A 12,484-nucleotide genomic window follows, 5' to 3' on the forward strand; every position below is an offset into this window, starting at 1 on the left:
GTATTAAATCTGAGAGATCAGGGGCATGACACAAGCCTTCCATGCAACTTAAAAAGTGCCTTAGGTTGGCCCCTTGTTAACTGCTTCCATCAAGGGATGGGATGCATCGGACTGTGGTGTGGGTGTTGCGCTGTTTCACAAATACACCGACGACACAGAACAGCCCACTCAATTGGCATCCGAAGTATTAAATGTGGCACATAGAAATTATTTGCAAATTGAGGAGGCGGGGTTGGCTATCGTAGTAGTGTCCGGAAGTTTTGGTGCAAATTTTGGCCTCATCACCAATCACAAGCCTCTTATCTTATTGTTGTGAGCACTGCTCATCAGTAACTATACCTATGAGATCCACTATCGCCTCACAACACAGAACTAAAATGCAGACATGCTTTCCAGGTTGTCATGTGGCCCAGATGCCAAATCTGATACACATGAGGCACTGAGTTTTGCCTTAGATTCAAACCAGCAACACACCCTTGGCAGATTCCCAAAAACAGCACATAAAGTAGTGGCAGAATGGGCCTGTGATCTGCTCCTCCGCAAAGTGTTGCCTGCTTTATGGAGGGGGTGGCCAGAGCATTTGCTTAATGATGCCTACCTGGAATGGCGCAATTATTTTTCCTTACAGCACAGGCTTAATGTCACTGATGGGGTCACTTTGCTGGCTACAGATGATGAATGCTGTGTGGTAATTCATCCCACACTCTTCTCCTGCATGCTGCAGCTCCTCCACTCTGTACAATGGGGAATTTGCAGAATGAAGACAATAGTGCAACATCATATGTTTTGGCCTGGGATTGACGTCACCTCTGAACGCACTATCTGGAACTGCCATTCCTGTGCCCACAACCCGTCCACCCCAGTGCAGCATTTCAACCCTTGGCCATTTCCTGACAAGACCTGGCAAAGGGTACATGTTGGTTTCGCTGGTCTATTCAGGTGAGTTATGTGCTTGCTTGTTGTTAATGCCCTCTCTAACTTCCCACATGGCTACAACTACACTCCTGGAAATGGAAAAAAGAACACATTGACACCGGTGTGTCAGACCCACCATACTTGCTCCGGACACTGCGAGAGGGCTGTACAAGCAATGATCACACGCACGGCACAGCGGACACACCAGGAACCGCGGTGTTGGCCGTCGAATGGTGCTAGCTGCGCAGCATTTGTGCACCGCCGCCGTCAGTGTCAGCCAGTTTGCCGTGGCATACGGAGCTCCATCGCAGTCTTTAACACTGGTAGCATGCCGCGACAGCGTGGACGTGAACCGTATGTGCAGTTGACGGACTTTGAGCGAGGGCGTATAGTGGGCATGCGGGAGGCCGGGTGGACGTACCGCCGAATTGCTCAACACGTGGGGCATGAGGTCTCCACAGTACATCAATGTTGTCGCCAGTGGTCGGCGGAAGGTGCACGTGCCCGTCGACCTGGGACCGGACCGCAGCGACGCACGGATGCACGCCAAGACCGTAGGATCCTACGCAGTGCTGTAGGGGACCGCACCGCCACTTCCCAGCAAATTAGGGACACTGTTGTTCCTGGGGTATCGGCGAGGACCATTCGCAACCATCTCCATGAAGCTGGGCTACGGTCCCGCACACCGTTAGGCCGAACTTCCGCTCATGCCCCAACATCGTGCAGCCCGCCTCCAGTGGTGTCGCGACAGGCGTGAATGGAGGGACGAATGGAGACGTGTCGTCTTCAGCGATGAGAGTCGCATCTGCCTTGGTACCAATGATGGTCGTATGCGTGTTTGGCGCCGTGCAGGTGAGCGCCACAATCAGGACTGCATACGACCGAGGCACACAGGGCCAACACCCGGCATCATGGTGTGGGGAGCGATCTCCTACACTGGCCGTACACCACTGGTGATCGTAGAGGGGACACTGAATAGGGCACGGTACATCCAAACCGTCATCGAACCCATCGTTCTACCATTCCTAGACCGGCAAGGGAACTTGCTGTTCCAACAGGACAATGCACGTCCGCATGTATCCCGTGCCACCCAACGTGCTCTAGAAGGTGTAAGTCAACTACCCTGGCCAGGAAGATCTCCGGATCTGTCCCCCATTGAGCATGTTTGGGACTGGATGAAGGGTCGTCTCACGCGGTCTGCACGTCCAGCACAAATGCTGGTCCAACTGAGGCGCCAGGTGGAAATGGCATGGCAAGCCGTTCCACAGGACTACATCCAGCATCTCTACGATCGTCTCCATGGGAGAATAGCAGCCTGCATTGCTGCGAAAGGTGGATATACACTGTACTAGTGCCGACATTGTGCATGCTCTGTTGCCTGTGTCTATGTGCCTGTGGTTCTGTCAGTGTGATCATGTGATGTATCTGACCCCAGGAATGTGACAATAAAGTTTCCCCTTCCTGGGACAATGAATTCACGGTGTTCTTATTTCAATTTCCAGGAGTGTATTATTAAAGCTACTATCCGCACCCTTTCATTATATCTGTGATGGAGGGGGGCTCTTCCACTGCGGTTTCTGACAACAGCACTCCATTCACTGCATCAGCATTTCAGGATTTTTGTCAGTGCAATGGCATTGAGCACCTGACCACTACTCCGTTCCATCCCATGTCCAATTTGGAAGCTGAGCCCATATTACTGAGTGGGTGCCCCTGTCTAGGCTTGTACTTTCGACCAGAACCCCAGGTAGACCCAAGGTGGTGTCATCAGCAACAGGGGGAGGCAGATGGTTGAGGTTGGCCAGGAGCAGCTGGTCTGGCACTGGAATTGGCTGTCTGCAACTGTAACATACAGCCCCCCCCCCTCCCCCCCTCCCCACCGACTACAACCTCTGCCCTCATGTTAGGCATCAGCAGGAAGTCGATCATGACCAGTGTTGGGAATCGATGGAGGTTGAACCCCTTCCTGCCCCCACACCACTTTTGGCTCAAATCAGCTGCCCCCTTCCCTTGCCATCAGTGGACACTGAGCATTAACAACTTGTGGTGACCATAGAGGCCGATCCATTGGTCTGATCTCCATGACTTCTGGTTCACACTGCCCCACATGCTGGCCAGTGCTGCACTCAGACTCCGGCGATCAGCGAGGATGCTCACAGACGGTGCCCCCTCCACCCCAGCCATCCACGATAGAGACACACTGTGGGAGCCTTTGGCAGGCATTCCTACATTCCATTTTCCCCTCCCTCAATGAAATCGGCAACAGCCAAATCACTTTCGACCTTGTTTTCCAATTAAAATGGGGAGGGATTTGGTATCTGAGGGTGATTGGGATTCCTCACATAGCCTGAGTATCGACAGAGAGAACACAGGGTGACTCAAGCTCTAGAAGACAGCTGCAACTACCTGCTCATGCAGGGTGCAGCTGCCCCAGCAATTACATGAGGTGACACCACCATCTGACAAGTGTTTACCGATATACCACTGCCCAGCAATTGATGCCAATCTCTTGCTAGGCACTGAAGTCTTACGTACATATCACTGGACAGCAGAGTATTGTGACCTTGCCAGATTAATGTTTTGTGATTTGGACTATTCCCTGGATTGTGGTAAATGCTTAGATGACTCGACTATGCTCTAGACTCGTGTTGGTTATTAATTTACCTCGTAATCTCCACTGTCAGTCACCACGAGAATCACCTGTTTCATTTCACCACAAGAATCGCCTGTTTCATTCTGCTGGTCTCTTCGTTATTATCAACCCAAGTAATGATAAACTATGTTCCTACCTATGCAGAGCAGGATAGAAACAGAGGGTCAGGTAGATATGAAGAGAAGGAGGGGCACGTGAGAAGCAATCTGAGCATTGCAACCAATAAAAGCAGAAAGATTTGGAGGAGAAATGGATCTTATATTGCATCCATTGATTTGGAGAAGGCCATTAATAATATGGAATGAAATCTTTTCGGTTCTTAGGCATTGTGGTACAAGCTACAGGGATAGAAGGGTAATCCATTCACTGTAAGTGAAACAGACTGCAGTACTCTTTGTCACCACAGATGTTTAATTTATTGAAAGAATAATGAGGAACTGAAGGCCTATTTCAATGTGGGAGTTGTTTGTCAAAGAGAGGAAACATCATAACAAAGCTCGCTGGTTACACAGCAGTGGTCACAAAAAGTGAATGGGAATTTGGATAGGTGTTTAATGAAACAGAAATGTGCTTGCTGATGATTACGAGGATACTTCAAGAAGTTAATACCTTTGACAAAAAACAGAGTGGGTATTTGAATGTGCACATATGCATTGGAAGTGTAGTTTGTTTTTCTGTTGTTTGTAGAATTCTTCCTGAGATGCATGGTTTTGTAGTGAGTAGTGTGTGTGTGTGTGTGTGTGTGTGTGTGCGCTAGCACCTTCGGAGGAGGAGGAGGAGGAGGAGGAGGAGATTAATGTTTAATGTCCCATCAACAATGAGGTCATTAGAGACGAAGCGCAAGCTCAGGTTAGGGAAGGACGGGGAAGGAAATCGGCTGTGCCCTTTCAAAGGAACCATCCCGGCATTTGCCTGAAAGGATTTAGGGAAATCACGGAAAACCTAAATCAGGATGGCCGGAGACGGGATTGAACCGTGGTCCTCCCGAATGCGAGTCCAGTGTGCTAACCACTGCGCCACCCCGCTCGGTGGCACCTTTGGAAAAGAGGGAAATGTTGTTTCAGTGTGGTGAAACAGATCTGAAAAACTCGACCACGAAATGCCAGACCGTCTCTGATGGAGGAATCTCCAACCACTGCAAGCTTTGGTATTGTCTGATAGATGCATTACCGATCAACTGGCAGAGAGACTGGTATTAGCACAGGATCAATGCACAAAATACTGCATGATGCACTGCACATGACAAAATTGGCATCCTCAGGGGTCCCTTGTTTGTTGACATTGATTCAAAGCAAGCAGCAAATGACACCTGGGGCAAGAATGTTGAGAACGTGCAAGAACAAGAGTGATGGGTTTTTCAGCCATCTGATCACAACTGACATGTGTTGGATTCATTATTACCATACCGAAATGAAAGAAAGGAGTAAACAATGGAAACACAGAACCCATTCCACCAAAGAAGGCAAGATGCAGTAATTTTCAAGGAATGTATTTCTGACTGTCCTTTGCAGTTTTTGAGCAATCATCCTCAGAGACTATGCAAGAAAAGGACAGACCAATATTGCGTCACTACCAAATTCTTCTGAGCAATCTGGGGCCCGAGATCAAGCAGAAGAGGTAAGAAATGATAGTAAAAGATATGTGGCTCCTACTGACACTGCTCAAGGAGTTGTAGGTTCTTTGTTGACTCCTAATATACAAAATGATAACATTAATTTCCACATTTTCTGGATCTGGGGCCCAGCGATTACTTCCTCTTTTAAGGGGACCAGGTTGAAAAAAATCGATTTTCGGTTTTCATCATATTTCGATAGATTAAGGTTTTATTTAAGTACCCTGAAAAGGATTTTGCTGAAAAATTTTTTTTTTCGAGCATGTAAAGAGCATTTTCCGACCACCTGTGTTTATGTGCCACGTGCATTTTTCTGAATATATATTTTAGATCTTTATATCCCCTACATTGCACGTTAGGGATTTTTTTTTTTTTTTTACTCCCGAGTGTGTTGACTATCCTTGGAATGCAACGGTCGGTATCCTTTTGTTTCTGCTGTTTGTAAACAACACGCTTTCAAACACGCGGTTAGTTTTGTTCAAGTGTAATTGCGAGTAGTTGTTATACTTACGTTCGCAGTACTTGTTTACGTGTGTTTTGTTGTGTTTATTGAAGATGACGAAACGTAAAGGCATTTTCAAGAAACGACAATTTAGAGGAATCAACTTTAGAAAGCTTTCTGTACAAGAGGTTATGTCACCTGGCAACGATGTTTCTAATTGTAATTCTTCAACAAGTGCACCATCAAAGAAGCTCTCACCACTTCATGGGAGTTACAATGAATTTACTGTAAGTGACAAGGGGTGCAGTAACATCATTATAAATTTGATAATATTATCAGATGCGATTTCTAAATTTGTACAATGTAGACAGTGTGGTGAGTCACAGAGTGTGAAAATTTGTGAGAGTGCCAGTGGGAGAAAAGGCCTAGCAATTTCTTTGGATTTAATTTGCATTAAATGCTCAGCTGTGATTTCATTTATGAGTTCTTCAAAACCAGATGCAAGTGGCCCTTATGAAATCAATACTAGATTAGTTTATGCATTACGATCCACTGGCAAGGGCATGGCTGCAGGGAGAACATTTTGTTCAGTGATGAACTTACATCAACCACCAAATAAATTTGAAAAACTGACTACAATATTAGAGAAAGTTGTATGTGAGGTCAGTGAGGAAAGCATGAAACTGGCTGCTAGGGAAGCAGTGGAAGAAAATGACAGATGTTCGGGTATTGCAGTTGCACTTGATGGAAGTTGGCAGAAAGGAGGACATACTTCTCTGAATGGAGTAGTGACTGCAACAAGTGTAGACACCGGTAAAGTGTTAGATGTGGAGATAATGTCTAAATAGTCAATGAACTTAAAGAACACAACTGTGTGGCCAATTTTAGAGGAACAAGTGGTGGTATGGAAGTTCATGGAGTACAAATATTTCATCGGTCTGTAGAAACAAGAGGCGTACGGTACACCAAATATTTGGGCGATGGTGACAGTAAGGTATAAAACAATGTGGTGAACTCTATAAGCCATACGGAGATGCCATTATTAGCAAAATAGAATATGTAGGCCATGTTCAAAAACGTTTGGGAACAAGGCTGAGAAAACTAACTGCTGATATGAGAGGAAAAAAATTAGAAGGTAGAAAACTGTTGACCGGACAAGGTCGGTTAACTAAAACAGAAATAGAAAACTTGCAGATATATTATGGGCAGGCAATTAGGAGAAATAAAGAAAATCTGGAGGCAATGAAAAGAGAAGTTTGGGCCATATTCTTCCATAAGTCCTCTACTGATGATAAACCATGTCATGGATTGTGTCCATCAGGAGAAAATTCGTGGAGCAAATACAATAAGGCTCAGGCAACTGGAGAATCTTATTCGCAGCAGCATTCTCTTCCTGCTGCTGTTATTATAGCAATTAAACCTATTTTCAGAGACTTGTCTCATGCTGACCTTCTAAGGAAATGTCTGCATGGGCAGACACAGAACCCAAATGAATGTTTCAACAGCACAATTTGGAACCGCCTCCCTAAAACTGTATTTGTAGGCAAGCATACAATGAAACTAGGAGTTCATGACACTGTTATTACATTCAATTGTGATAATATTGGAAAGTGTTGGGTACTGAAAAAGCTGGGAATTAATCCTGGTGAAAATATGAACATTGGGCTGCAACATTGCGATAAAATGAGGACAGCCAATGCAGACAGGTCTGCATCTAATATGATCAAAAAAGCTAGCATATAATATGGTCAAGAAAGCTAGACAAACATCCAGGAAGGTGAAAAAGAAGCTGGAAGACCTGCTAGAGGCCAAAGAAGGGCCATCATATGCAGCAGAACAGTTTTAATTAACTGTAAGTAACAAATTTCAAAAGTTTTTTTTTCTTTAAAGTCAATCTCCCACAAAGTAAAATTTTCAGTACATATGTCCCATTATATCAGAAACTATGATAGATAAATGAATGAAATTTTCAGAGAGACTGTGTAAAATAAAAGCCACCTCTGATGTTACATTCATTAATATTCCCCCAGTAGGAAGTTCACAAAAAAATATTTTCTGCAGAAAAAACTCAATATTTTTTGTTAATAAATTTTAAAAAGTATTTCTTAAAAACTATAAAATAGATAAAGTATATTTTAGTACAGTTGACTCTATTAGCATCATGAAACATAGAGTAAAAATATTAAGGTCCTGCATCAAATAGTTTTTTTCAGAAATGGGTCAAATACTTGCCTAAATTAACGTGGGTTAGGTAGGCAGGGTGTGGTCCCCTTAGTAACAGAAGGAACCATTGTCTGGAGAATATCTTGTCATGATTAAGAGGGGATTGCTGCAATAGAAAACTTTTTCCACAATGACATTGTGGGCTTCTGCGGCCATGGCATATGACAGGTTGTACATTGCAGGGAAAATGTGTAAACTTGCAGGAATACCTAGCAGAGAAGAACTAACAAATACGGGAAAGTTGAGATTTCTATCTTTATTTTTTCCCCACCTGTATGAATCAATTGTATGAATGCCCCTCATCTCATAGATATAAACAAAAACAAAATTAAGCTAACGGTGTGTGTAGCGAGTAGACATACTGGACAGATAAACATAAAATTTAGTCAAGAAACTCTTGAACAGGGGATGTACTTTGCTAGCTCACAAGTATAACAGATAAAGAAAAAAAAAATGCAAAAAAGTTTTAGTAACAAGGACTGTAAAAGGTAAAATGACTTTCTAAGACTTCACTTCAGGCAAATGCCATGTCATTTTGACTTTCAGAAACATTTTAGTCACAGTTATGCATTACGATTTAATCACTTACACATGTGTTTGTGGACTATCTGTTCAGACATTTAACTGGAGTGAGGATTTCTTGTCTAGTAGAAATAAATGCATAGTTTAGAATGGAGAATCAACTTTAGTAATGAATGGGAAACTGGTCAGAAAATTTGAAATGGCACCCAACATAAGCATATAGGACAAAAAAAAAAAAAAAAAAAAAAAAAAAAAAAAAAAAAAAAAAAAACCACTCACAGCAGACACCAGGTTAATACTGCATAGTGCCGCCTCTGGCCTCAACAATGACCTCCAATTCAGATAAACTACCCTGAATCATAAACCCAATCCAATGATTGCTTGTAGAGTACAATTGCACAAGTTTACACTAGACTTAAGAGGAATTTTATATATATATATATATATATATATATATATATATATATATATATATATATATATATATATATCATGATTTCTTTGCCTACAAATTACACGTGGGATTCTCCCCACTGTGACATTCAAATGAAGTGCTTCTGAGGCCCTATTCAATGGCTAAATGATGTCATCTGTTCATTTAAAACAACTTTGTTCATGACTACTGTGAACACAGTTATTTTCAAGACATATACAACTATTGCAATCAGCAGCTTATTACTGAAGTTGCATCTACCGAGACACTCCACATATTCCTGCTTTTGGCTACCATACTTGTTCCCATTAAAAGTTTTCAACGGTTTACTACGTTCTCATAAGTGAACTGTTGTCCACTGTAAACTGTCACATGACCACCCTCAGTATTAATACTATCCATATGCAAGTCCTGTAATACTACCACTCACTCAGTGCTTTCCAAATGTGATATGATCACAAAATGTTACACAGTGTGAAGAAACAACAGCATTCCTTCAGTATACTTTAGCAAATGAAAACTACTGACATCAAAAGTACATTCCGAGTTTGATCAAACATCTTTTGTTCTTCCACTTGAGTTTAATGATGGATTTTACAAATGTTTTCAAAAGGATGTCGTAATGAGATAACAGTTATCACAGCAAGAATCATCCACGCAAAAGGAATAACACCATCACATTAATGCTGAAAATTCTTCAACACAAATCATTGCACTTTAACATAATTTTCTTCATGATAATATCATTTTTCTTTCCGAGTTATAGCTATAAATGAAATCAGTATGTCATATTACATAACCAAAACATTATAAGTAGCATTTATTTAATTTATCTGCACGAGTCCCACAAATCTCATTTTATTACAAGCTCCTGTTACCTTATTTGCAAGACCTACTTCCAGATCACAACATTCTATGGATAAATCACATTCACAACATTTCAATTTAATTACTGTATGAATAACATACCTGGCTTAGAACAGATATGTGATCAACACTATAATCATCAGCAAGTGAGCGCATGAACCTATTGCACAGGCAAGATTTGCCAACTCCAGCTTGTCCTTTATCCTTCTCTGTGCCTGACAACCCCACAACAGACACATTAAAACCACGCATGGCCTCCGTCTTCTTGGCCATGCTTCAGTGTCTGACCATTGCATAAATTACAGTCTGAACTGAAAAATACAAAAATTCGTACTTTATGTTTTTTCATAGAAATACATGGAAAAATTATTTTACAGACATAATAAAACTAATTTCAAACTCATGCTCAAACTGAAATATCTGCTCAACAACTCCTCCTACAACATGTTTAATAATACAATGTTGTGTGTGGAGGAGGGGGGAGGGGGATGGGAAGGGCAGCTGTAGCGAGGGGGGGAGGGGGGTCGGAAGAGGTGGTTGGCATGTGTGGAAGTAAGACAGATATATTGTATTACAGATAAAGTTAAGAAAAAACATAAAAATAACTAAATGTATCTTATAATTACTGTAAAAGGCAATTACGTAAATCATCAGCATGTTGGGATATTTTTCACTGAGAAAGTGTATTACATTCATCAACTAACTGAAAAGTCCCACATTAGGGTGAGCGATTGCAATTACGATCCACAGAACATGCAAATAGTTAACAATAAATTCATATAAATGAAGTGGAGCATCTTGAATTAGAGCAAAGAAAAAGTAAGTGTATGTAACAGTCAACTAGTGTTTAAATTTAAACACTGAAAGTGGTAACACAATTGGAACTGAGAAACAGAGAAAACTGTTAGTTCCATGTTTTAACACTGCATGGATGGCATAGGGTAGAAAGCATTTTCTGAAGATCCACATTATCACTTTGTAAACAGAACAAGTGGTTACAGAAAATGAGACTTGATATACAAGTTACCCAACAACTTCCTAGCAAATATGACCTAATATATTAGCCACAGCTAATAAATTAACTGCAAAACATTCACTCAAAGACTATTTACACAATGACATCTGAAACCAATCTGCTTACAAAACTCTCGTTCAGTCCATTCCTGGTAATGGTTGTTTGACTAAGATTAACAGAAGAGAGCAATAGGGGGTGGGGGGTGGAGGGGGCATGGAGGGGGGGATGGAGAGAGGCGGGATGGAGAGAGGGGGGCATGAAGGGGGGATGGAGAGAGGGGGGATGGATGGGGGGATGGAGATGGGGAGAGGGGGAGGGAGGGAGAGGGGGAGGGAGTCGCTTTTTTAAGGAAGAATGGTTAGCGTACACCAATCCATCAATATTGTGTACAAATAGACAAAGATGGGATGTAAATCAACTAAATCAGTCATGGCTTTTGAAGGCACTCAATTGAAATAGTTTGTAAATACTAATGAACACATACAATGTCAGAGACCAGATGCAGATTTGAGCACTTCATCTGGAATAAGAGTCTAATGTTGGGGGGTTGTTTGGGGGAAGAGACCAAACAGTGAGGTCATCGGTCTCATCGGATTAGGGAAGGACAGGGAATAAAGTTGGCCATGGCCTTTCAAAGGAACCATCCCGACATTTGCCTGGAGCGATTTAGGCAAATCACGGAAAACCTAAATCAGGATGGCCGGATGTGGGATTGAACCATCGTCCTTCCGAATGCGAGTCCAGTGTAGAGTCTAATGGCTCGATTCTTTATGGATTTGTTTAATTAGGCCAAGAATATCACACAATATCACCAATATGCTCAAGATATTTCAGAGTGGAGCACGATAAATAAACTATGGATAAAAGAAAAGATTACTCCTAAAATTCCAAAAGCCATTTCTGAGAAAAGGTAAAAATATATTACAACCATCCACCTGTGTGTTGTGTAATGTCCATGGCAGTCAAATTACAGAAATTTGGGCTCATACAGAGCCATTCAGTTATTTATTCTTACCAGAATGATTTTCAAACTAAATAAAGGAATCTAGTTAAAGGTTCACCATCCAGTTAACAAAGCAGTCCTTATAAACAGATCACAAACTCAGATTGTGGAAGGAAACTGGTCTAGTCTTTTTTTAAAGGAATCATCTCAGCATTTGCCTTCAGGTTTTCTGTGAGTCCCTACATCTGAAGGGCCATCCTTCCAAATGTGCGTCCAGTGTTTTAACAGCTGCACCACCTACATCTACATCTACATGGATACTTTGCAAATTACACTTAAGTACCTGGCACAGGATTTATCAAACCACCTTCACAATAGTTCTGTATTATTCCACTCTCGAACAGTGTGCGGAAAAAACGAACACCTGTATCTCTTCGTGCGAGCTCTGATTTCCCTTATTTTATTATGATGATCATTTCTCCCTATGAAACTTCCTGGTAAATTAAAACTGTGTGCTGGACCAAGACTCGAACTTGGGACCTTTGCCTTCTGCGGGCAAGTGGTCTACCACTAAGCTATCACAGAAGCCCTCCTGCTTACCCTGCAGGTGCCAATAAAACACAGTCTTTGGTTTGCCATCCCCACAACATTTTCTGTGTGTTCTTTCCTATTTAAATTGTTCACAATCGTAATTCCTAGGTATTTAGTTGAATTTATGGCCTTTGCATTAGACTGATTTATTATGTAACCAAAGTTTAACAAATTCCTTTCAGCACTCACGTGAATGAGCTCACACTTCTCATTATTTAGGGTCGTTTGCCAATTTTTGCACCATTCACATATCTTTTCTAAATTGTTT

At 42.1% G+C, this 12,484-nt stretch overlaps 1 protein-coding gene across 5 annotated transcripts in view; it reads right to left on the minus strand.

The window, feature by feature from the left end:
• The window catches only part of LOC126183263 (rho GTPase-activating protein 190), a 308,492-nt gene that overhangs the window by 272,521 nt on the left and 23,487 nt on the right, over nucleotides 1-12,484 (minus strand). For 4 of the 5 annotated variants that reach the window (XM_049925086.1, XM_049925085.1, XM_049925083.1 and 1 more), the window contains exon 2: nucleotides 9,770-9,978. In XM_049925086.1, coding sequence (XP_049781043.1) covers nucleotides 9,770-9,940 — 171 coding nt within the window. In that variant the 5' untranslated portion in view covers nucleotides 9,941-9,978. The remainder of the gene's footprint in view (nucleotides 1-9,769; nucleotides 9,979-12,484) is intronic. The other variant, XM_049925082.1, reaches the window with a different exon arrangement.

The sequence above is a fragment of the Schistocerca cancellata genome, chromosome 4 (assembly GCF_023864275.1).
Source record: "Schistocerca cancellata isolate TAMUIC-IGC-003103 chromosome 4, iqSchCanc2.1, whole genome shotgun sequence".
NCBI lineage: Eukaryota > Metazoa > Arthropoda > Insecta > Orthoptera > Acrididae > Schistocerca > Schistocerca cancellata.